This window comes from Scomber scombrus, chromosome 20, assembly GCF_963691925.1.
Source record: "Scomber scombrus chromosome 20, fScoSco1.1, whole genome shotgun sequence".
NCBI classification, from domain to species: Eukaryota; Metazoa; Chordata; class Actinopteri; order Scombriformes; family Scombridae; genus Scomber; species Scomber scombrus.
Genome location: NC_084989.1, coordinates 966553 through 994088, shown reverse-complemented (window position 1 = coordinate 994088; position 27536 = coordinate 966553). Strand labels below are relative to the sequence as shown.

The window sequence follows — 27536 nt, the reverse complement described above, 5'->3', positions numbered from 1 at the left end:
CAAGAGACAGTCAGGAGTGTGTGTATATTTCTGTAAGTGTATTAATGTATTTCTGTAGGTGGTGATGTGTATGTGTGTATAATACTGCAGGCAGTGTAGTGAAATTCTTATCTTGTAACCTTGGAGGTGAGCAGCATGTGTGTGGAAGTTGTGTTTAGATTGTGTGTTAGTTTAATTTAGAAGCTGCTCATATGTTTTGTTTATAAAATCTGAATTTGCAAAGAACTGTCTATCAAATAAATGTAGCAATGTTAAAAAAAAGGTGCAATATGTCTTTCTTAATTATAATGGTGTAGAAATATAAAGTAGTAGAAAAAGGAAATACTTGAGTAAAGAACCCTCTGCCACTTTCAGTACATTATAGGAATTTCCCAGAGAGCTGATCCAGTGTAATGAGAGTCATACATTCTGGAAAATGTGTAAATGAAATGAGTACAGGACACTGTGAGACACACTCTGAAGAATGACATCATACTTAATCTACATATCAGTAAATTTGCCACACGGTGATGAAGTCACTGCAAAGGTGTGAAAAGTCAAACTTTACAACAAGTAGCATTGTTTCTGACATATTTTGTGTTTCTTTGTAAGAATGAACTCCCACCCACCTCTAGGTCAGGTGTTTCACTGGCCTGTTTTCTATATGTACTGTACATATGTTCTACAAAGAAAGTTTATTTTAGCAGTTTTTTCTTCTTTTAAATCGACATAAATAAAGATGAATTAAAATAAACACACCATGGAGATTTCTTTATACACAAATGAAACTTATTTAAAACTTTATTTAAAAAAACAACAAAATCAGGCAGTATGTCACCAGAGGGCTGTTGCACAAAACCTAGCTAGCATATTAAGCCAGGATGAACTGATGAGACTTTGTTGAGCCTCACTTTTTCAGTTATCCTGGATTTCTTAATTCTGCTTTTGTGCAACAGCCCTCAGTATGTGAAGATGTGTGAAGTGTTGGCTTTGACACCATTGAGACCTTCATGTCTAGAAAATATATATAGAAATAAAATGAATTCAGTTAACTGGATGAATAAAATACAAAAGATATGATCAATTCTGTCATTCATGATTTCAAAATATTTATTTTCTTAATTATTTCTTCATTTATTTTAATGTTTTTATTTCCTAATAAGTTGTTGTGCTTTGTTTATTGTTGTTGTGTTTTGACCCTGAGGGCCACCGTAGTTTTTTTTTTTTTTTTACCTCAGTATACATTAAATCATGACGACCCAAACATATACATCCTGACATGAATTCACTTTTATAGAAAGCTGTTCGTATGTTAATAGTAGCTGATAGTAAACACACTCACTACCTGTATCAGTAATATTTGGTATAGATGTGTGCGCTGCTTTTAAGTTCACTTTTGTCCCATTTGAAGGAGAATCAGGAGAGGGAGTAACCGATACAAAAGAGCTGCTCTGATTGGCTGTGGTTGCTCCGTCAATCATTGACGATCAAGTTGCAAAGCGAGTCTGTCCAGCAGATAGTAGACAGAGTGATCCTCTGCAGCTCACGGAAACTCTCAGAATACTTGACTCCTGCTCTGAGTGTTGAACAGTTTGTAGCAGGTAGCAGTTCTCTACTGCTCACTCTTCACTACACTGTGTCTCAGGATATTCACTTGGCTTTACACGAAAAATCAAGAAAATGACTCATTTTAATAAAGGACCAGCCTACGGATTATCTGCTGAAGTGAGAAGCAAAGTAAGTTACACTCCTGTTTTAACATTTGTGACTCAGAGAGGGAAACAAATAAATCAGTCGTGTCCTGACCTAGCGGTGCTTCTTTGTCCCACTGATAGAGACAGTGCAGTGAAATGTCCTCTCACACAGGCTCACTCAACTTAACGAAGATTCCCGAATTTCGGGAATCTTTTTGTTATATGAAGAAAGAAAAAAAACGCGATGCTTTCGGGGGGAAAAGTGCCATTCTTTAACTTGACCTCAACAAAGGCAGACATGTGAATTGAGTTAAAAGTAGAGATTTTTTTTTTTAGCGAATATAAGCTCTGTGTGGGGATTCCTAGCTTCATACACTCTGAGGGAGTTGTACAAAGGTTTTTATGCCTGCACCGTTTTTTTTTCTTTCAGTGATGGGAAAGCAATCCTTTACTTCTGTTCTCTCTTTTCATTCATTCTCCTTCTTTTAAAAATGCACTTGTACAGATAAAACACTTGAAGTCATGCACTTTACATTGCAGACATAGACTTTTAATTATAAGAAACTAATTGAGTGCATTGTGTGTGCGCGTGTGTGTGTGTGTGTGTGTGTGTGTTGGGGGGTGGGGATGGTCATGTGGCTGGCTTCTGGCATATGGACATATATGAATTGTTGATTCACTGCTGTCTGTGTTTGGATGTTGCAGCTGCTGCTATGATTAAAAGGATCATTAAGCCAGATAGTGTACAGTTTGCAGCACTGTGAGACAATGTGTCTGTCAGAGTGATCATAGATTGGAAATAGTTGGAGTGGTAGGAAAAGTCTCGATAATAGCTTGATGAGAAGCAATGCACACTGTTGAGTTGACTGCAGGTAGACTGCTCCCTGTCCTTTGTAATATGTTCACATATGTGACATTACTCTGAGCAGCTCTGTGAAGAGTAGCTCATATGAGGAGAAGTAAAAATGAACCACAGTACAGTTTTTGCATGTTGTCATCACCACAAATTACATGTGCTTTACATCACTGCTTTCCATTTTAAAGCATTCTGTCCTTTTACTTATTTTCTGAATGTTTTTCCATCATCACAGCAGTCATGGATTGCCACAGATTTCTCTATAGTGTGAGATTTACTGACTTTAAACTTGCTTGAGTTCGTGGCTGTGTGAACAGATTTATTTGAAAAGTCTGTATGTCACTCACAAGTTGAAATCTTAGTAACTTTCTCAATAAAAACAGATGATGGCTAGAAATCTTAATTTCAAGTCTCTAAAGATGACTTTGCTATGAAATAGGTCTGCAACAGAAAACATGCAATAGCCCTTTTATTAGTATTAGTGTATTAAAGAGAGAAGGTGTGTGTGTGTGTGAAGCTATGCAGATTCTCACACACACACACACACACACACACACACACACACTATTTAAGTTAAACCTCTCATGGAATTTTAGCCAAAACCACAAATACAGACTGGCACAGAAACTAGAGAGTGATGTAAACTCAAGTAATGCAGTAGATTTTCCTGTTCATGGTTATCCCATCTAAACCCCAAGCGTGTGTAAGGTCACTGTGGAAAATATTCTCATAACAGGAAGTGACTCATTTGAACTTTCAGGAGTAGAATTGTCATCCTGAGAAATAAGTTCTTTGGTCTCTACACAGAAATGAGAGGATGTGCAGATGGTAAATCTACTGTCTTTAAAGCTTCGGCCAATTCTACAAGCTCAACTATAAATCTGTATGTTGTGGTCAGCAGAGTTTGTGTATTAGATTATATATGATTCTGAACATGAGTAATGTCATAATAATAACAGTGCAACATGTTCCACCAGTTCCCATAAGAAAAGAAGATATGCCTTTATTAGTCCCATGATGGGGGCATTCACAATATTGCAGCAGCAAAGTGGACAGTACAAAAGCATCAATAAAAAACAATAGTAGTAAAACATATAGTAAGTAAATAAGTAATATTGATGTTGAGTGATAATATACCTGAATTAAGATTGTTATTGACACTGGTTATAAATGTATATATTGCACAGTTGAACTGAAAGGAGAAGTAGACCTAAAATACTCATATTACAGAGTAGTGAAGATCAAAGTGCAGTTTGTCATATTGTCATAATGCTGTAGGTTATGTAAACAGAAGGTTAATGAGTAGCCACATATTAGCACCAATAAAAGTATGCTGAATGATCTATGATCACTTCCTGTTTGCATGTGCAGACAACTGTTATAACTGGATTACTTTGATAATTAAGAAAAGTTTAAAATGTGATGAAGCTCAGGAAAGTTCCCATTTTTTTATGATATCTAAGCAGATTTATGGCTGTTTATTCACAATGCACATCCTCGATGTCTGCAGGAAGACTGTGTGTATCATGTGTGTGTGTTCAGATTCTACAGTTGTCTGAAAATGAGGATGAGTTTTGAAGTTGTGTCTCCCCTCATCTTTTGGATATGAAACAATCTACAGCTCTACAGCACTTTAATAGTGAAGTAGTTCATTTGCAGATATGCAGACAGTGGAAAGGTCCAGTCTGGATGCAGAAGTCTTTGACCTTTGACCCTTGTTATCCTTGTGTATGAACTATGACAGATGCCTGAGGTTGGGGATTGTGACATTTAGACTCCTCTTTTCCATTTGGTGGTAGCTGTCAGTGATGACTGAGTTTTCTTCCACAGCTATAGTCACAGAGGCCCAGTTGATGTGAGAGGACCCCTCCTCTGTCCGAGTGTATACACAAAAGGAGGACAGGCAGGGGCCCATCTGGGTTTCATTGCATTAGGTGTGATCAGTAGTCCATGCTCTTCTCTGAGCTGCATACATTACATTCCTGACATTCTTGAGCACAAACCCCTCGATGAGGACCCCATCCACCAGCCCACTGCATCTCACCTTTCACTCTGCTCTCTGGCAGCAGTGTTTTTCTAGGTTGGATAGTACACATAGTATGTTAAGACAAATAGTATAGTAAAAAGGTATTCTCATAGAAATGCTCATTGGTTTTTAATCATACATCATTTTAAATGAAGTAACTATTTTCCACTGCACCTGAAGACCAGTGAAGATCAGACAAATAGTGTTTTAATCCTTGAGTGCCTGTTCAGAACAGGCTGACTGTTTAGTTCAATACATAGCTAAATGAATACAGTTGATGTGAGGTGTGAATGAGTACTCTAATTGAAAATACATCTTCTTTTCTCCTTTCAGATAAAATAAGGGCTCAGTCTCTACAGTCTGGGAGCATATGAAACAAACTAGTTTTTAATGGTCTGTTGAAGTATTTGCTCCGTTTTCCGTGCTTAACTGCAGTCATTGTGTTTTGGGCTCTGAATGTATGGAATCAGAGTTGTGTCAGAATGATCAAGCAAAACTTTTTAAACATCAAACAAAAATAATAATCTGAGAGAATTAAAATCATCCAAGCAAAAAAAAAAGTCATCTCAAAAATAAAACGTATAACTTGCAAACAAATGATCTGTGTAATCATGTAAACTATTGGTCTTTTGCTATTTTCATAAAATATCCTTTTGTTAACAGTTCTCTCTTTTTCTTTCTCACTGACGGCTTTGTGGTTGCTCTCCTTTACTCTCCCAGCTCTCTCTTTGCGCCCCCTCATTTTTTTGCTTTCTGACACAAACCTCTCGTGTGGGCGGGTTCTTTAAGGCTGCGCTTCCATTGGCTAATGAGTTTTTGAGTGACAGCTCACTACAGCTCAGTACTTTTATTTAAGTAACAAAGTAAATTTAACAGGTAACGTTAATACAGACACACGTCTAGTAAAGCAAAGCCTACATTTTGATAAATACTTTCGCTTTATTGATCATGAAGTGTGGTCATTTCCTCCGGTCGGTGTGCACCACTGAACAACAGTGTCAGCCAGCAGAGCTCTGAAGCTCCATCCTGCCTCATCACACCTATGCTGCTGTATTCAGGGTTTATAGATATGTTAAATGTATCACATGTCCAAATTGCACCAAATTCAACACAATACTCCCCTTTTTTTACCCAGCAATGCACCTGCCAAGTGTGGAGTGTATTGAATGAGCGCTTCAAGAGATATGTGAAGGACAACCATCCATACACTGAGATTCTTTGCTTTATACAGAGAGAAGATGAATTACAAAACAATGACTGTTAGAAAAACATTTTCTCATGGGAGGAAACAGTTGTCCTGTCTTTTTTGTATTAACTGTCGCACCAAACAAATGAATGTTCTTTTTATTCAAGTGTCATACACCCAAAGGTGCCCAGCCCACATGGGTTTACAAGACACTAGTTACCTATCCCACAGAGGCCAGAGAAAAGAAAAGGAGAGCATGCCAGTACATGATAGTGTGTACATATGAGTGAAAAGGAAACTCCAGCATGCCTCGCTGTCCAGTGACAAGCCCCCCCCCCCGTCTCTCTCTCTCTTTGGGCTTATTTCACAATAATAAAGTTTCAGGAACAATGTTGCCAAAACTTCAAAATACAATATGTCCAAATATTTCAACAGTACAAAATATGAATGATATGAACATAAACACAATATAGAGATTGATATATATTCATTTTATTAAGATTGATATATTAAATAAAGTCATTTTTCTGCATGTATTTGTGTGTATGTGTGTCCAGGTCCCCATTGTCCCTCAGGTTTAATTTAGATTTAGCTTCAATGAAATAAGCAGGATTTAGCTTACCAAGTTCCCCTCTATAATGTCAGATTTCAGCTTAATGATATAAATGTATCACATGTCCAAAGTGTATCCACATCAATAACGTTACTCGGACTGCATACTTCCATCTACGTAATATCAACCGTCTCCCTCCCTTACTTTCACCAACCTGCACCGCTATCCTGGTAAACACCCTGATCACATCCCGTCTGGACTACTGTAACTCTCTCCTCTTTGGTCTTCCACGGAAATCTCTTCACAAACTCCAGCTGGTACAGAACGCAGCCGCTCATATCATAACCAGAACCCCCTCTATTGAACACATCACTCCTGCCCTGCAGCAACTTCATTGGCTTCCTATCAAATCCTGCATTGACTTTAAGATTCTACTCCTCACTTACAAGATCCTTCACAACCTGGCACCATCATATCTCTCAGAACTGATTCACATCTACACACCCTCCCGAACTCTCCGATCCTCCTCTGCCTACCAGCTCTTTGCCCCATCTGACAACTTAACTACCATCATGGGGTCAAGAGCCTTCAGTCGATCTGCCCCCCGCCTCAGGAACTCTCTCCCACCAGATATTTGCACTTCTGACTCTGTCTCCACCTTTAAATCCCACCTGAAAACGCTCCTATTCAGAGTGGCATACTCTGTCTCACACTAACTATGTAATCACGTTCTTGTTTATTTATTGTACTGATGCACTTTATAGTCACATTCATATTTATTCTTTATCTTTGCACTAAATGTTGTCGGCTCCTCCAGTCCACATGTCCATGTGTCCTTGGCCAAGACACTTAACCACAAATTGCTCCTGTTGCTATGCCAACAGTGTATGAATGTGTATTAGGGGTGGAATGGTTCACAAAATCCACGGTTTGGTTCATATCACGGTTTTGGGGTCACGGTTCTCGGTTGGGTTCGGTTTATGTTCTTTTCTGGGGGGTTTTACACTTCATTACTTATTCATTATTTTTAGACTGGATGACGTCATCAAGGCAAGAACGCAATAAAGATTAATAAAAACAATCCATAGTAGTTTAACACTAACCAACAGTCATGTATCAAGGAAAACTTTAAAATAATGCCATTATTTTACACATACTGACTAGGTCACACGTCAACATAAAATGGGATCATTCATTTTTAACTGATCAACTGCCGTGCTAATAGTAAAAGGTTATAGATATTTACTTTGTAGAGATATTTTAAGTCTACACATGTTTGTGTTATTTGTGTTATTGTGTAGTTTGGCTGCTTTGATTTAATCAACCTGCATCTGGAGATGGTGAGTCTCTCTCAGGTCAGTAGCTGCCAGTGTTGTACTGTTGGAAAGCTTGGCACAGAGCAAAAGCCTCCATCCTTCTTAGGTCCCACATATAATAATGTAACGCCTCTGCGTCGTGCCAAGTGGAAAAAAACAAAACAAAACTTCCCTGGGTTACTGGCAAGACTTACATTGCGCGTGTCATGAACCCAACAATACACACGTGCCCCGAACCGTGACAAGTGTACCAAACGGGACAGACTATTTTAATGAACCGTTCCACCCCTAATGTGTATGAATGGTTAGTCTCCTCCTGATGAGCAGGTTGGCACCCTGTGTGGTAGCTCCTGTCATCAGTGTATGAATGTGTGTGAATGAGTGAATGTGACATGTATGTAAAATCACTTTGAGTGATCAGAAGACTAGAAAGGTGTTATATAAGTACGGTCCATTTACCATTTACACCGTCTTTGGTTGTCATTTATTGAATAGACTACTAGACTATACACAAGAGCTGAGGAGTATGTGCAACTCCTTAAAGAGTCCCCTCTGAACCTACTGTTAACTGTGTATGGGCCTTAGTCCTGACAGAGATACACTACATCCCTACGACTGATTTATTTCTGAGTCAAGGTTGTTCTGATGGCTGATGGTAAACAGGGAGACTGACCATGGTTGTTGCCCTGTGGGTCAGTGACATTATGTTCAGTTCAGAAGTAGGTGAGTCTCTTTAAAATGAGGAGAATGTACAGGATTGGATTTAAATAGCACAGAGACAAGTTGTTAGGCCTGGCTGAGAACCTATGTTTCTGTCAGTCAGTTACATCAACGTCTTTTAATATTTCGTGAATTTTCCAAAGTTTCCACTCTTCAGCTCAAAGGTTGCTCTCTCACTCTCTCATGCTCCTGCTCTCTCTCTCTTTTGTGCTTGCTTTCTCTTGCCTTTGTTCTCTTTCTCTCTCTTTTCTCCGTTGGTAGCCATGACTTCTTGTGTCGTTCTGTCTCTATGGCTAGACTGTGGTCACTCAGTCTGTATTTGCTTAGAATCTGTTTCTACTAGTAAAGAGATACTTTGCCAATTTATATTCATGGTTTAGGGCCAGATTGCAGTTCTGTTTGTTTTGAGTTTTGGTTTGAGTCATCCAGTGTTCCACAGAGGCATCTTTTCTTAGTTTGTTGGTTTGTAAGGGTCAGCTCCTAGCTTTGTGGTGCCTGGAATCTCAGTGTCTTGGGGGCTTAATTTAAGATGTAACCAAAATTGGAGTCTTTTTTTCATGATGTTAATAATCAATGGATAACAGCCTAGCTCTCTCTCTCTCTCTCTCTCTCTCTCTCTCTCTCTCTCTCTCTCTCTCTCTCTCTGTCTCTCTCTCTCTCTCTCTCTCTCTCTCTCTCTCTCTCTCTCTCTCTCTCTGTGTCTCTGTCTCTCAGAAACTATTATTGATGGCCATTATCAAAGTCCAAGAGCTGGCAGCTTCAGTCTGTGGACAGCAGTGTGTCCCAGGCCTCACTGTACAAATCATATTGTAAAACACATGAAACAGTTTGGTGTCAGAGTCACTGCTCAGATAAAGTTTATGTGCCCTCAGTTACTTTGCCTGTTTTTCGCGAATTGCAGCAGAATTTCCCAAAGTGAACCGACTGCAGGACACTTGTCTCTTTTGGACACTGTGACTTAACTCTAATCACAGTCTACACTTCAGTAGCTGTAGTTGTATGTCTGTGTGTTGTATATTGGTAGAAATAAGTTCTGTGTTGTGTTGTCAGTCATTATAAAGGCTTCACCTTAAGAGAAGTAACATGTGTCTGTTCTGAAATGCTCATGTTGAGAGGACATGGAAAGAGATGGAAAGCAGCTTGATTTCTGGTGGTTGACTTTACATCCAATGATAATTAGAAAGTGGCCTAATGGAACATTTTTGAAAGGACACGTTATTTTGTCAAAGCCTAACTCTTTGTAGCTGTAACTAGAACTCCAGTTTAAAACCCAACTCCTGAAGTGAAGGAACCTAATCCTGGTGTGTGAGCAAAAGAAAAGTGAAACCTGAAACCTCTCACATTCCTCTCAAGAACTCTGGGTCACTGCAGGTCCATCTTTCTCTTGTTTTTTTTCCCCTCAAGTGGTCACACTTGAGTTGCCGTTGAAGTGTTGGTTAAAGGTCTGACTGGTCTCTCCCATGAATCTCTCAGCTTATCTGCTCTGCCTGCACCTTTCACCAGGGTCATGAACCATGTGCTGACCGGCTCATCCAGCTCTGCATCTTTGGCTCTCACACACAAGCTTGATGGAACAATTACATTAAAATCTACATCTAATGCTGAACCCTATACTTTATCTCCTGGCTTTTCTAAGTGGATCACATACAGGCCACATTCTCTTCTAAAGCAGAAACAGTAACAGAAGGTAGATTTATGACATCAGACCACTGCTTTATGAACAGATTAAATAACTTCAAGTCCAATTTAATTCTATATGTTAGGCTGCTTTTGTGTTCCTAGAGGAGGCTTTTCCTTCCATTTTTGCATTTTAGTGTCACAATAACAAAAACTCCACTTTCATTTTCCTTTGCATTTAAATTATAGCTGGATAATATAGCTGAAACATGTATCACAGAACATACAATGTTTAATTTCATCTGATATTGATAATTATTGATAGTTTTCATGACTTACTTTGAATGAAGACCAAGAGGAAAAAAGGATGAAGTTAATCATTTTATTTTGAATTGAAGACACTGCACTTATGTTCTTCCTCTATGTAATATGGGTAACTGTTTAGTGAGTGTATATGGTTTTGATGATTGAATGGATTTTTAACTGCCAGGTTGGTTGTACTATTGGGGTGAGAGCAGCAGTAACAATGACCACGGAGACTCAGATAACTCAAATAGTTGTAGACAAGCAGAGAGGAAGAAGGAGGGACCTGGAGGCTGTATTTTCTTGCTATGTCCATTTTTTTCTCATAACTACAGACTGCAGCTTTAAGGCAGGAAGTCATCACACTAAGTCACTTCAAAATAAAAGCATGCAATAAAAAACATAAAACACAGTAACAATCCAGAATAAAATCATAACTTAATTAAAACTCAAACAAATAAAAGATATACAAAATGCAACACAAAATACTTAAAAACAGACTTCCACTTTGTGACATCTACACTGTTTCTGTTAATGAGTCACATGTCCATGGTGTAGCGTGTTCCATATGAAGGGTGATGATTAGGGGCCTGACCCATACTGGATTTTTGGGGCTGATGCCGATCCTGATATTAGGGAGTTAAAAAAATCCAATATATCGGCAGATAATGTTATATATACAGTATATGTACATAAAAAGCCATTTGCAATGTTGTTATCAAACACTTATGACAAAGATATATAATGGAGGCATAATATTTTACAGTTTAACTATATTTATTGTATAACATGACTGAAACTAGGGATGCACCGAAATGAAAATTCTTGGCCGAAACCGAAAACCGAAAATGAGGAAACCAAGGCCGAAACACCGAAACACCAAAAGAAATCATTATGCCAATTATTAGTACCATTGCATTTATGGCTATGACTGTGTACTAACCTCACTAAAATCAAGGCATTGCAATTCAAAGGATAAAACAATTAAGAAAAGTATGAAAGTATTTATTTAGCAATGACATTACAACAATGCACAATATAAAATTAAATTAAGTTAAAAATAACACTTAGTGTTACACTTGGTGGAGGGTTGCGATCTGTGTCGGTCTAATAAGCAGCAACACAGAGCTATAAGCACGCTTTACTCTCACACGCGCTGCATTTATAGTCACACATACACACACACCTTCTCCTGTGCTGTGTGCTTCTCCGTCTCTAAGCGGGTTCTCTGCATCCATCGCGGCCCGGATCATTTCTGGTGCGCGCTGCTTTAATCCCACATGATCCAGGTAATGATCTTTATAACGCGGATCAAGTACAGTCTCAATGAAGTGCAGAGGATCCAAATAGATCTCAGTGAAACGTGTGCTCACAGACTCTAAGAGTGTACTACACTTTAGTGCTGCAATTAAAGGAATAACGTCTACTACAGATGCATCAGAGGAGCTGATCTCTTTAGTTAGCTGTTTTGGCCGTGTTGTTTTGGTGATAAAAGTATTTCGGCCGAAAACCGAAAATGCGCTTTTGGGCCATTTTCGGACGAAGATTTTCGGTGGCCGAATTTTCGGTTCATCCCTAACTGAAACACTAAACTTCACTGGGAATTTAATAATTGTAAATGACTATAAATAATAAAACGCATAACAAAAAATATATGTATATATACATGAATTAAGTAAAAGTATACATACATACATACATACATAAAATGCTGCCTATATAACTTTAAAATACATTGGTGCATATCTGACAACATATATGCCAATACCGATATATGTATAATATTGGTTAAGTGATGTATTGGTCTGGTTGAAGTGATGATAGATTTTATAAGCCAGGTGGAGGAATACTTGGGGTTTGTTCATACACTTTAACTTTGCATATTTGTTTTGCGTTTCATGCGTTTAAATGAAACTTTTCAACATTGTATTCAGTACTGGAGCCAGTACATATTGCTACCATTGTATTACCCAGGCCTAAATGCAATACCATCTGAAAAGTATTTTCAAATACGAACCACAGCACACAATACTGACTGAATTCTTGAGCGTCTGTAAAACCTCCGTCCTGTTTGTTTTCATAGCCTTTATGTCCAGTTTGCTTTCGGTGGGCGTTTGGCTGTCGAGTCAAGCAAACAGAATGTGTTGTGTGTGCAGAAGTGGTGCACACACAACAGCTCTAGAACTGTTGACAAGAAATGAAACAGAGCTTTTCCTCATGAATCAATCATGTCGGTCTATCTTATTATCATGTATTATTATATATACAGTGCTGGGCAAGCTGTTTGGAAAGTGTAGTGAGCTAATGAAATATATAGAAATATGGAATGTTTTGTGAAGAAGCCCTCAGTATTCTGTTTCTCAGTGTCAAACACTACAGTGTTTCCTCTAGGATGTGTTTCAGCAGTGGGGGCAGGCTCTCCGGGGAGCCGTGGTGGTGTAAACAAATGACATTTGACTGCAGATTTTACTTTTACACATTTATTCAGTGGTCCACTGTATGTAAAAATGTTAATCTAATGTAATGAAAAATAAATGAATAAAATAAAATAAATAAAACAATAGAAATGAAATAAATAAAAGTAAAAACAATAAATAATCTTTTCTCTTTGGGGCCTTGGAATCAGTAGCACAGTTTGCACCCTGCCTCAGAACACTGAATCTTTCTTTGTTTTTTAAAGAAGATCTAATGAGTTAACATTGTCCTACACTTTAAAATCACTAGTTATCTCTGAAGACTGGTAACTTACACAGTTGTTGGCTTATTTTAGCTGACTAGTTGTATCCACACATTTGTATAGTGGAGATGAACCAAAGTTTAGTGTTGTGTTGTGTCCACTCTGTAGAATATTATTACTATATTATTACTTTATGTTACTATTAGACTTAATACGTCTCTGAGTGACAGCATAGAACATTCACAATGTATTCATGTTGGTCTCACAGAAGACATTATTTAGAAATTAAATCGGAACATTTTTGCGACCGCTGCCATCTTTTTCATTCCATCAGCATCACATTAAGTAGCTAAATGGATTTTTGACATTTGTGAATTGATTCATAATGGTAGGAGAAAAAAATAGAAATTCTCTTGATTCTACATCAGGTTTGTATGTATCACAAAGCAAGGTAATCCTTAAGCCTGACTTCCATTTTCTGGTACAAAGCTGGCTCCTTTTTCAAGCCCGGTATGTTACCATGGTTACCTGGGCTGCAGGACTAGCATGCTCTAGAGCAGCTAAACTTTAGAGGATTGGATCAAAGAATGACTGTACTACATCACTGACAGTATACACACATACCTGCATGTACCTGCAGTATAGAAGCATGTATAGACATATCCAGACATTTTATTACGTCATCTCATGTTTCCTGGCTGTTGCTTGTTCTGAACATTGCTTACTTTCAACAGCTGACAGACCTGTGAGCTACACTCCTCATTATAACCATGATAAATGCAAAGACACATTATTAAGGTATAGGATAGTTTGGAAACTCATCATTTTACACAGTACATGATTACTATTGTCCATAAGGCAGAGATTTCTTAAAATGTCCACACTATGAGCTAATGCTGTATGTCCTAGTGGAGCTAGGGCTTTCCACCCGTTGATGAGCCGTAGTTATTAAACAGGAAATTCAGAATGTCGGGGGACGGATGATTTTGAAGGGAATACTGTGTATGAACATACCACATCTAAGTGTCATGGTTTAACTATATTCTCCTCAATGGTGCACCAAGCTGCCATAACTCATGTACAAGACTTGCTTGGTGATACATGATGATGGAAAGTGCAGTTCCCATGCAACGTGCTGACACCAGAGTCCTGTTGCCCAGTACTGTTGTAAGTGCTGCCAGGCTGTGATGACCCAGTCTGTACTGATGTCAGTGACACGCTTCCAATTTTAGACTCACAGGAAAAGATTCCCTTCCAGAATGATCTCACGCTTATCAGCCCAGAGTCCAGACGTCGATCTGCATCTGGGCTGAACAGCAAGTCCATCCAGACCCAGCCCTTACCTCGTGTTATAAATGCAATATGTTATGAAGTGTAATGTTTTCTATACAATATTCTATTATTTGTAACATTGAATCTAGATTGATGTATCTTATCTCCCTATTGTTGATTTAACTGTCATGGTGATATGAACTGCTGGAGAGAGTGATGTGAGTTCATGTTCATGTTACACCAGAGAATGTGCTAGCAGCTCCAACATCACACATGTGTCTGGACTTCTATTACTAGTGTAAAGTAGTTGTAAGCAGAGTGTGACTGGTCATCAGGAGCACTCGAGCAGCTCATTTATAAAAAATAAATAAGAGTAAAAGATGTGTTGTCATTTATAAGTAATGCATATTTCCAATGAAATTTTAATCTCATGATCCCATAACATCCCATTTTTACCACCTAGCAGTGTTGGTGGGGGTGTGTTGGTACTGGTGAGATATGAAATATGAGACTTATTAAACATTAATCACAGAGGTTTATCATCTTCACAGACAGGATCTTACAACTTTAGAATGTTATCAGGGCGGCGTAGTTTATCTTTTATAATCTTTCACTTGCTTTAGCCAATGTGATTAGCTTGCTGGATGACATCACTGTGCTGTATGGTAGAACCAGACCTTTGTGCTGGACCACTAGGTATCTTTTAAAAAATGTAACCATTACAATGATACTGATACCAACTGAGTACTTCATTCTATACCATCATGTGAATAGAAGCATTACATTGTATAAAATGCCACCACTCCTCCACATCTAAATGATTAGATTTTTACACAAATGCATTTTTAAAGTCTTCAAATTATTAATAATCGGAGAACTCTTGCATTGATTGGCTGTGAGCAAGTCCATACAAATAGTCATATCTTTAGCTCTGGGTACAAAAAGGATGGATTGCAGGTATCGTTTGATGGGAGACGGTTCCATACTACTTGGTATCGATTTATTTTGGTCAATACCTAAAAAGTATGAAGTACTGATACCCAAGCCCTATTCCACACCTTAGTTTGTAGAATAGTCAGTGGTGTAGTGGTGACTTGTTAGATGGGAACACTGCCTTAAAGATTAAAGTCAGGAAGCAAATGTCTCGTGTGCATAGGTAGTGACAGGTACATGATTGACTGCAGCATGATTCTGCTAAATAGAATGGGTATCTCTGGCTAGTTTTACATAGATAACTATAATCATAAGTAAGTGCTTTACCAAAACTTAAAAACAAGAGAAATGACCAGACAGGTGTTAGATAAAAGTATAATGGATACAGTAATAATAATAAGATTGGTATGAAAGACTAAAACAAAAAAGAATAACTCATTCAATAGAAAGCAATTCTTGAAAAAAGTGTGTTTTTAATAGAATGAGAGAAGAGAATGAAATGTCTGCTCTCTTCTGGCGTGTTATTCCAGACTCCAAAGGTGTTTAGCCTGGAACTAACAGACTACTAACAGACTCAAGGGTCTCAGTTAGGACCTCAGGCTGCATTTAGGATTGTTAGGTGTTAGTAAGTCAGTGATATAATCAGGAGCTTTAAAAGTCATCAATAAAATAGGCATTATGTGGACATTTGATTGGGGTTTGTAAGTAGTCTTGCTGCAGCATTGTGGACGAGGTTCTGTTGACTGAGACAGGACTAGTTACATTCTTCTTCTTTCCTCAAACTCTGACTTGTTTTTCTACTCGTGTCTCCAGTTGATGACATGCTGGTATGTTGTGAGATGGTTATATATTAATGAATAGCAGCTGGAAATGCTCAGCCTTGGTTCAGTACTCAGTCATGTATACAATCAGCTTCATGCTGAGTAACCACTGTGGTCTGATGATTCTGTTATCACACTCACTGTTTCAGTTAAGATTACAATCACTCTGGTTAGATCATGTGTGACTGGATTTCTGGCTTAAACCAGTTGAGACTACATACACTGCATTCTTCTGAGTGTTGGGCAGTAGCTCAAGCTTCACTCAACTCTTTTTCCAAATGCTTGCAGTTTTGTGTTGTCATCAGGAAATGCTTTTGGGTTCAGAGATGAAATGGGGAGAGGGTTTGTCTGGTTTTCACTTCCAGCAGGCTTGAATCATAACCTTTTTTTCCCTCAGAAGCTCAGTTTAATGGTTCCATCAAGAGAATTAGATCCCTTTTTCCAGTGCCTGCTATTTTTTTCTGCAAGTTCTTGGCAAGCCTCCTCGAAAATAATGGCTGGGAGATGTGAAGAGAGAAAAATCCCTTCCCTCCGATCATTCCAGCTCTTTGGCCTCTCAGTGGGGGTTCTCTCTGTTTTGAAACTCCACAGACACAAAACGCCTCACATTCATTCCTAAATGACACAGTTTTGAACTTTGATATTATGACCGGAGAACATGAAACCTTTAACTCTAACCTTCCTCTGAGTCACAGTTTGGAACACAACATCCTCTTTGCTTTGTGGCAGGAACTGGGAGGAGGAGGAGGAGAGAGCTCATGAAGACTCCATTGTTTGTCTGTTCAGGACATGACAGCAGGCCTAGCTTTTGAAGAAACTGGTGTTAAGTGTTAATTATTGCTGCTGACAGGCTTCAGTGGAGGAGGATACGTGATGGACAGTAGCTGACATGAAACACTCCTTATTATTAACACTCCTTTTATCTTCAAGACTTGTGTAGTTTAATAAAAGTGACTGATGAATTCATCTGTAATATTTATTTCACACTTTACTCTGTTTGGCTAGTGGTTCAAACACATTTCCAGCTGTACACTGTTGTAGTAATGGACAATATCTCAGTTTTGTGGTTGGCTTTGATTAGAGTCGTGACTGTAAAAGTCAAACTACAAAATAAACTATTTTGATAATCAGTTAACCAGTCGGGTTAAGCTAAAATGTCAGATTTGTTCTGGTTCCTTCTTCTCCGGTGTCTCAGATTTTCTGTTGGACTCGATTACTCGATGAATGAAGATAATAATACACACAGTATACTTTGATCTACAGAAGTACTGAGGGCAAATACTCTATTTGGCAGTATTTAAACTGATGAGTGAGGCAAACGTTGGCAGCTTTTCACTCAGCTGTGGTGTCAGGTGATGGCGCTGTGCTATGGTCACAATTTAGCAGCACAGAACAACATTCTGTGTCTGTGTTCAAAACCCAGGTGGGTCATTCCAGATCAGCAGAGGCCTCCTGACAGACCATCTTGGATTTGCTTCATACTAGATGTAAATGATGTCATTGGACCCAACAACTAGGGTGCCAAATGTCTGGCCTGTATCTTCTTTAAAAGTGGATGTGGCCTGTAAAATATGAGTTCATTACTTAAGAACTCATTATGCTAGATGCTTGAACTTCTCAGGGATTGTTCTAGACTATTAGATGTATTTAACTTGTAAAGTACTTGTAAACCCACTGTTGCATATTTACCAAGTTGTCTCGCTGAAATTATATTACGTATATGATTTCATGCTTTGAAGCACCATGTCTTCACACAGAACCACATCAGAGCTTTTACATTTTGTATATAATATCCATATATTAGCCCTTTTTTAGCTGTATAGTTTAAAGAAATCAGATGTCTGCTTTATGAGGCATTATAAATGGAAAAATGATTTCACACTGATATTACTAGTACATATTGCTCATGTATGATACAGTCTACCATAAAAACATCGTACCACTGGAAAAAGCATGTTTTAATTAGCACATGCTAGTGATATGGTCCCTTGAACAAAAACTAAACTAGTTTAATAGTAATGACAGGAGGATGAAAGAAGATATTGCACACTAGTTTGGTACAATACATTATGAATATAAAGAATGAGGCAAATCCAAGATGTTCTAAACTCTGTTTATTTGACCTGGAATTAGCCAGATGGGAGTTTTTCTATTTCTCCTGCAGCTCACTGTGTGGATTTATTGCTTTGTCATTTTTGTTGGGAATAATTTATTAATAACATTCTTCCAATTTGTCTCTTCATTCTCTGTTAGCTGAGGCATTTCTGACTAAGGTATCCCCATCACAGAAAGACCTTGCTTACTGTAAACTACACAAGTGAAGAGTCCTCTAGCAGGAGGCAGACAATAAGTGTGCTTCTTTTAATATAACTTGGCATTTTTGAGTGAAAATGGAAGGAAAGAAACAATGGGATAGTTTTAATAGAACTCCCAAAAAATGATTTCTTTATTGAGCAACACTTTTAGGTATTAAATGGTGAAACTATTAAATGGTAGATGGTAAAACTCCCTTGGGTGGTAATATTTCACTTGCCACATATGAAAAGTTCCTGTAATGAATGTGTTACCACAGTGTTTGCTTTGACAGTTGAGAAATCAGTTTACTGGAAAAGGTTTGCCGGTAAACTGGTTACCTAACTGCCTATAAAGGCCCAGCATGCATAGTTTGTAGGGTTTAGTATTGTGAGTCAAACCACAAGAATTCTACCAAACAACACATCAGGCTTTAAAGAGAAAACAACATTGTGATATTTGAGTGTTGTCACTATGAAACTGTGAAAGATAAGCATACTATCAGACAGCTGAGTCAAACCATGCCGAGTCAAGCCTGAGACGGACCATCTGGGCCAAATTGTGCCCAACCCACCTGACTTCTTTTAGACTGCAGCCAGCCTCCTTCTCCTTCTCACACAGCGCTGTAGTAGCTTCTGACTGAATCTCTGTGTTTCTGTTCATACTTACAAATATATGCTTTATTTCACTGCTTCCTGATTGGTTTCAGCCATATTGGAGTCATGTTCAGTGGCTGCTGATGAAAACACAGTTTCCTATTGCTGCTATTAAAAGTTTTCCACTGACAAACTAACAGGGGAATTTTAATGTGAAGAATTTATAGGAAATGAAATGTGTTTATCCTGCGTTTTATAGCGGCGACTTTGACCACTAGTCTCAGTCATGATGTCTACAAGCTGCTGCTTTTAACAAGTGTTTCATCAGTTAAAAACACACCTTCGAGCAGATAGCCCTGTTGTCATGGAGATAAAAATGGCTACTGTGCTTGGTTGAAGAGCTGAGGCAAACCAAATGAAGCAGAGCCGGCACATGTGTATGTCACAGACCTGTGAGACTCTCTGAGAGGAAGTGCAGGATGTCCACAGGAAGCCAGAGTGGACTGTGCTGAGGTGGACAGCTGATGCTTTCTCTTTGTGCTCCCTCTCTGACTAGAAAGTCAAGCAGCTCTTTGTCCTGCTGTGGATGAGCAGAGCTGTCTGTGGGATATTTACACAGTGTCAGCCAACACTGTAAGGCTGTTTATACTGTCCAGAGAGCTAACACTACAGTCCCATTATTTGACATAGCTGAAAGTGTCAGAGAAAGTCTTCAGCTTCAGATGATTGTACAGTTAGTAAGCTGTTGTGTTGTGGGTGTTAAGTGTGTGTGTTTGTGTGTAAACACATGAGGGTCCTTTAATTCATAGATGTTAATAATTAATGATTCATGGTTCATGATATCTAGTACAGTTGACCATGGACATATCGAGTAACTGAACAAATGATTCATGGATCAGTATTTTTGAAACAAACTAGTTAGTACAACATGTTGTCTGACCATCAACAGAGTGTCCACACTGTCTTCTGTTTGTCTTTGTCTTATCAAAATGTGTCCAGTGAATGCACACCAAGGATAGGTGCTGGGCAGGGTTTGATCTTAAAGCAAGTTCAATACAAGCATTGTATACAGCCTAATACAGATGCACCATAATAAATTAGAATATCGTGGAAAAGTTCATTTATTTCCCTAATTCAATTTAAAAAGTGAATCTCATATACTATATGGATTCATTACACACAAAGTGAAATATTTCAAGCCTTTATTTGTTTCAATCTTGATGATAATGGCTTATAGCTAATGAAAACCCCAAATTCAGTATCTCAAAAAATTAGAATATTACATAAGACCAATAAAAAACAAGGATTTTTAATACAGAAATGTCACCCTTCTGAAAAGTATGTTCATGTATATGTACTCAGTACTTGGTTGGGGCTCCTTTTGCATGAATTACTGCATCAATGCGGCGTGGCATGGAGGCTATCAGCCTGTGGCACTGCTGAGGGGTTATGGAAGCCCAAGTTACTTCGATAGTGGCCTTCAGCTCGTCTGCATTGTTGGGTCTTGTGTCTCCCATCTTCCTCTTGATTCTCTACGGGGTTCAGGTCAGGCAAGTTTGCTGGCCAATCAAGCATAGTAATTCCATGTTCATTAAACCAGGTATTGGTACTTTTGGCAGTGTGGGCAGGTGCCAAATCCTGCTGGAAAATGAAATCAGCATCCTCATGAAGCTTGTCAGCAGAAGGAACCTTCTAAAACTTGTACTCTAAAACTTCCTGGAAGACTGCTGCTAGACTTGATAAAACACAGTGGACCAACACCAGCAGATGACATGGCTCCCCAAATCATCACTGACTATAGAAACTTCACACTGCACTTTAAGCAACTTGGATTTTGTGCCTCTCCTTTCTTCCTCCAGACTCTGGGACCTTGATTTCCAAATTAAATGTAAAATTGACTTTCAACTGGAAAGAGGACTTTGTACCACTGGGCAACAGACCAGTTCTTTTTCTTCTTAGCCCAGGTAAGACACTTTTGACGTTGTCTCTGGTTCAGGACTGGCTTGACACGAGGAATGCGACAGTTGTAGCCCATGTCCTGGATACGTCTGTATGTGGTGGCTTTAATGAGCCACCACATACGAGTCCAGCCTCATTCCACTCCTTGTGAAGCTCCCCCAAATGTTTGAATGGCTTTAGCTTGACAATCCTCTCAGGACTGCAGTTCCTTCTGTTGCTTGTGCACCTTTTCCTACCACACTTTTTCCTTCCACTCAACTTTTTCTATGAATATTCTTGGATACAGCACTCTGTGAACATCCAGCTTCTTTAGCAATGACTTTTTGAGGCTTACCCTCCTTGTGGAGGGTGTCAATGACTGTCTTCTGGACAACTGTCAAGTCAGCAGTCTTCCACTGAACTGAACCAGACTGAGAGATCATCTAAAGGCTCAGGAAACCTTTGCAGGTGTTTTGAGCTAATAGGCTGATTAGAATATGACACTGTGAGTCTACATTATTGAACTTTTTCACAATATTCTAATTTTCTGAGACACTGAATTTGGAGTTTTCATTAGCTGTAAGCTATAATCATCAAGATTGAAACAAATAAAGGTTTGAAATATTTCACTTTGTGTGTAATGAATTACTGAAATTAATTAACTTCTCCACAATATTCTAATTTATTGAGATGCACCTGTATATGCACGTCTCACACCTCCTACTAATCCACAATCAGTGACATCATCAATTCTCAATCATTCCATAAAGGTAGGGTAGATAGGGTAGGGTCGCTTTATTGATCCCTCTAGGGGGAAATTCAAAAATTGACACAACAGTATTCTTGAAAAGTGATCAAATATAAAATAAAATGTAGATTTAATGAGATGTTTTATCTTTCAGATTGCTCAGAAATATGACCAACAAAGGGAGGAGGAGCTCCGCTTCTGGATTGAAGAGGTTACAGGAATGACTATTGGGGAGAACTTCCAGAAAGGCTTGAAGGACGGAGTCATCCTCTGCGAGTAAGTGTGTGTGTGTGTGTGTGAGTGTGTGCGTGCGTGTGTGTGTGTGTGTGCGTGGGTGGGTGTGAAGACTGGTATTTTTTATGTTAGCTCTATAGTTAATGCTGGAGGGGATGCTGACACAACATAGACCCAAGGAAGAGTAGCTGTTGCCTTGGTAACAGCTAATGGGGATCCAAATAAATTAACCAGCTAAATGTAGCGATAGGTGGACCATCTCTGTTCTCTGTTCATTCATTCATCCTTCATATCTGATAGATCACAGTATGTTCTGATATGTTTTGTGTTTGTCTTTTTCTCTTAGATTGATTAATAAGCTTCAGCCTGGTTCAGTAAAGAAAATCAACCTTTCACAGCTGAACTGGCACAAGGTGAGATGTGGAGACACCTCACAGTATGATGTCACTCCTAACAGGCCAGACATTGTCAGACTGAGGACTTAAAGTAGCACTATTATCATGACTGGTCCCAACCTGTAAGGAGTTTCCAGGAGATGATTCACATTCAGTGGAAGAAGAGTTGAGCTTACTTAATGTGCATGCTCTCTTCACTGAAACCAAAGTCCAGACACTTTCAGTATTAAGAGACCTAACAGTGCAGATAATCCAGAATATCCTTCACTGCATGTCAAGCTGCATTCATTCATTTATTTAAAATGATTCACGTTGAAGCAATATTTATTAGAGACAAAAGGGAAGCCATGTGCTTTGGTTCACTAAAGCACCAGGATATTGAGGTCCCCAACAGTGTCCTAACAGTTTACTTACAGCCTATTCAGATGGTAAATCTGCATGGTATATCTCTATAATATTTAAGCTGTGTATTATGTCATATAACCATATTTACTGATGTACTGGTACATAATGTCTGTACTTTAGAAATAGAAACGTTTGATATTTGTCACCAGCCAGGAATGATTTCAAGTCTTCACTCACACTGTCTGCTCATAATAAAAACTCTGTACTATACTATAAAGAACACAGCTCAGAAGTCAACATCATAAAGGACACATTCAGCTCCTTTCAAACGGGTCACAGCATGTCAGGCTTTGCTTCTCAGTCACAGCTTTATTTGTGCCATTACTGTTCCCTCCTGGTTTAGTTTGAGACTCAATCCCTGCCCCCTTTCACTCATTTCCCTTTTTTTTTCTGTTACCCTCTGCAGCTGGAAAACCTTGGGAATTTCATCAAAGCTATCCTGGCTTATGGAGTAAAGCCCAATGACATCTTTGAGGCCAATGACCTCTTTGAAAATGGCAACTTGACTCAAGTCCAGACCACACTGCTAGCACTGGCCAGCATGGTGAGTGAACACACATCACTAAACGAGGTCATTGTTTACTGAGGCTGTGACCTGTGTTTTCTCTCTCTCAGGCAAAGACCAAAGGTATGGACACAAAGATCGACATCGGGGTGAAATACGCAGACAAACAGGCTCGGCATTTTGACAACGAGAAGATCAAGGCGGGTCAGTGTGTCATTGGACTGCAGGTAACTATGCAACCAATCACCGCTCAGCTTCAACTGATATCTTTAGAGTGACATCAGTGAGAAAGCTGATGTTGGATTTTAGCTTTTAATATCTTGGTGCCAGAGAAATAAATAGATTCACATTTTCCCTAGAGAGATTTTATTTCTTCTGCAGTTTAACAGTCCTGGGACACTGAAACTCTCCATTAAAAGGCAGACTTTTAATTTTAGGAGCTCTATGAAACGGAGCAAACTCCTGATCTTTTAATCAAGAAACAGCTTTTCTGTAAAATGATTGAAGGTTTGATGTCAGTGATTCAATCATTTAAACAATTTAGACTGACATATGGTTAGATCTGCTGAGATCACAGTGTTGGCCTCTTTTCCTCAGATGGGAACGAACAAGTGTGCAAGTCAGGCTGGAATGACTGCGTACGGAACCAGAAGACATCTGTATGATCCAAAGACTCAAACTGATAAACCCTACGACCAGACCACCATCAGCCTTCAGATGGGCACCAATAAAGGAGCCAGCCAGGTAAAATCCCCTCAGCTTTAAAAAACTGCTTTTGTTGTATCTATATCATCAACAAAGGGTCCTCCTATGATACAACCTCCAAAACCTGATGGTAGGATATATCAATTTAATGGAGGTGAGAGAAAATGAGTGTGTTGGGTGAAGGTGGCAGGTGTGAAAACAGTCTCCAGTGTAGTCTGTGAGTTATTCAGAGTAACAGACACATTGTTTTAGTGTTTAAATGATTCATTGCAGTTTTGTCACTGCTTTGAGCACCACACATGAGAATCCTACACCTCCATTGTTTTGGGGCGGGGGCATGCATGATAAGATATCAGAATACCTGGACAAATGGAACCAAACCCTCCAGAGGGAGGGTGGAGAACCTCTTAAATCCTAACATTTGTCTGTGAAGGTGACACGACATTGCTCATGGTAAAATAGTTTTAATGTTAATCTTGATTGATGTGCATACGTCATCGTTGCTGAATTGTGAACATCCTTTTATCTTCAAAATGTTTTTGTCCAATTAAACATCATTAACTACAAAGTGAGTGTATGCATATTATCATATTATCATGTGGTGAAGTGTGTATGTGTGTGTTGGTTCCTGCAGGCAGGCATGTCAGCGCCCGGCACCCGCAGAGACATCTACGACCAGAAGGTGGCGCAGCAGCCTCTGGACAATTCCACCATCTCACTCCAGATGGGCACCAACAAGGTGGCGTCTCAGAGGGGTATGAGTGTGTACGGTCTAGGCCGCCAGGTCTACGACCCCAAGTACTGCGCCCCCCCAACAGAGCCAGTCATACACACCAACGGCAGCCAGGGCACCGGCACCAACGGCTCTGAGATCAGCGACAGTGATTATCAGGCCGAGTTTCAGGAGGACGATTTCCACGGAGGTTACCACGACGACTACAGCTCCCATTACAATGATCAGGGCATTGACTATTAGTGGAGACCTCCACCTCCAGAGCAGTATTAAGGAGTGTATTTCTATCAAGTCCACAACAGAGCAAGTCTTTTGCTATCCTCATAGTCCTTTTATTATCTTGAAGCATAAAATGAAATGCTTCCTTGAGTGCATTCCTTCTTCGCCTCAACTCTTTGATTTGAGCAGCAAACGTTTGAAAGAAGTATTAGCATAGAATAATGAGATACAGATACAAACGTTTTTTAAGCTTGACAACATTCTTTTTATAACCCACCTTTTAAAAGATGTCTTAATGATGGAACACTGAAGTAGTATAACTTTGTTGAGTGATGGTGTAGCATCAGGGGAAGTTGCTGCATTCCAATGTGTGTATTCCTGCACTGAAGCAGTGCTGATGACCCATGTGTAGTCCTAAACAATAGGCTGATTGATGTGCTTCTCTCCCCTCTGTGTTCTGTCTTTGTTCATAACAAGCAGCCACAGTTTGTGATATTGGTATTCTTTAAATGTGTAATAATCACTAGAAGAGTTAGTTTTGTTTTCCTTGGATTGATGAGTATGTAAATTGTGATGGCTGTTCAGATAGTGAAGATGACCAAACTGAGCTAGACTTCTTCATGTCATCACACAACCTATATTTCCATATTTTCCCCCTTGTATTCCCAATTTGTATTTATTGCAGTGACTCTTGTTGTAAGTCAGTCCACCATATGGTTCTTTAAGAATAATGGTATGTTATAAATAAAGCCTTAAATTCTCAGTTCTTGAAGCCTGTCTGAACACTATTGTTACAAACAGAAAGTGCACAGTGCTGCTGTGTTCATGTGCACACTCATTACTAGAACAACAAGTCGTTCACATATTGAAGCTCTGAAAGGTGTATGCAGCGTTCCAGTGGCTGATGACAGGCAAGAAGCTGTCACTAGCATTAACTGATACTGATATCACTTGAAAGGACAAAGATTTCAAATGTATGACCATCACCTCAATTATCATTTATTCTTCACAATTGAGCACATGCTTTCTGAACATTTTCTGTCTATTCTAAATATAAATGAAATTTATAATGACATGATCTGAAACATTCTATTATTGATGACCATTATCAAAGTCATACTCTATGAGAAAACTAGAGCTGGCAGTATCATTCTCACAGCTGTGTTAATTCAAACACGTGCACTGCTGAGGTAGAGATTGGCTAATCGTGATGTTTTTGGTGAAATGTGGCCCTTTCCTTATTAGCACCACCTTCAGACCAAAAATTGTACTTACACAAAACTTCAAAATCTGACTCAAAGATTGAAAAAAACGGCACCAAATCCATTTTCATTTTGGACACTCAAAGTTTTCTCTTGTGCCAGCCTGAGGATGAAATGTCTGATATAAGTATGCTATCTTCCAGGCAGACTGCCATGAAATGTTCTGATCACACACATGTAGCCGGGGGATATGTCTTTAGTTTGCAACGACACCATGATCTTTCCTCAAATTCCAAATTGTGGTAAAGCTTTAATGAAAGTGAAATAGTTTCTATGTAGCTGGTTTTAACACCTCATTATGTTTAGCACCTCAACAGAGCTTCAGGATTTCAGTCAGGTTCTTAAGTTAGCGGTTTTTCATAAGATAGGTTTGACCTTGAAGTCTACACTGAACTCTCTATAACACCCACCTGCTGGGATTTTATAGGATACATGTATTTTGTCCTAAGACTTTCTATGAATTCACATAAAAGCTGAGTTAGAGAAAAATGAGATCCAACAGCAGCATGCAAACTGTTGGTAACACATTCCATAGAAGGGCCCAATAGGACACTCTGATTTCAGACTGAAGTTTTCAAAGATGTGGTTACTGTATCCACATGTAGTCAACATGGCCCTCAAACACTGCTCAGAATGACACTTTGAGCAGCAAATTTAAAACTGCAACAGTTGCTTTCAAAATATCTGTTGGTTGTAATCCATAGTTTCTAATTCCTACCTCAGTGTTACAGAGGCTCACACATATTATTCAAATGCTAATTTATTGTCAAAACAAGTGTTAATGTTTCCCACATTAACTTAGCAGTGTATTTCATGACATTTCTTTAACTTTTTTTATTCAAGATTAGAGATATGACCCAGATGTTTCAATGTTAAAACACCTTCATAGGAAATGGGTGAACACATATATGAAATGCATTTACATTGCATCACATTTTCCAAGTCCACGTTTGGTTCAAAACACTCTAGAGTCTGTTTGCTTATATCTGTAGTTTGGATGAAAAAGTGAAACCATGGTACATAAGGGTACTACTGTAGCTGATAGGATCTCTCCTGTCACTTTTACTGTGATACTTTTACCATTTACTGATGTGCATTCTTGATTAAAGTCACACTTGTGCTCTGATGCAGATGCTGGGAGATCTTTTTGTGTTAGACACAGAATAGAGTGAGGGCTGGATTATGCTTGAAAAGAACTAGTTTGCACGACATGTTATCTGATCAAAGAAAAAGTGAAAAGTACGTCATTATAGTTGAAAAAAACTTTTATTCTGTAGATATTTATTCTTTCAGATATTTTGCAAGCTTGATTTAACAGAGAGAGACGAGACTGAAACTAAACCAAAACTGAAACAGAATGAAAGAGGTTTCTGTCTTCAGATCTCAAACATGATATCTTTGTGTTTTTCTATAAAGCTTTAAATGGTTTGTACAGTTTTCATGCTGTTAAGCGTGTTTGCTGTCTAATGAAATAATGTCTGTTTGAAGCCATGAAGACATTTTCAGTGATCGTGTAGTGAGCAGTGGCACTGCTGGTTAAATTTAGTCATC

The 27536-nt window shown here is 38.8% G+C and overlaps 1 protein-coding gene across 1 annotated transcript; it reads left to right on the top strand.

Annotated features, from left to right (window-relative positions):
- The first annotated feature begins 1503 nt into the window (after window positions 1-1503).
- Window positions 1504-25439, top strand: cnn3a (calponin 3, acidic a). Its single transcript, XM_062441469.1, has 7 exons — window positions 1504-1716; window positions 21682-21803; window positions 22108-22174; window positions 22968-23105; window positions 23177-23293; window positions 23664-23810; window positions 24406-25439. The coding sequence occupies exons 1-7, from the start codon at window positions 1660-1662 to the stop codon at window positions 24745-24747; spliced, it is 990 nt and encodes a 329-aa protein (XP_062297453.1). The 5' UTR covers window positions 1504-1659; the 3' UTR covers window positions 24748-25439.
- The last annotated feature ends 2097 nt before the right edge of the window (window positions 25440-27536 follow it).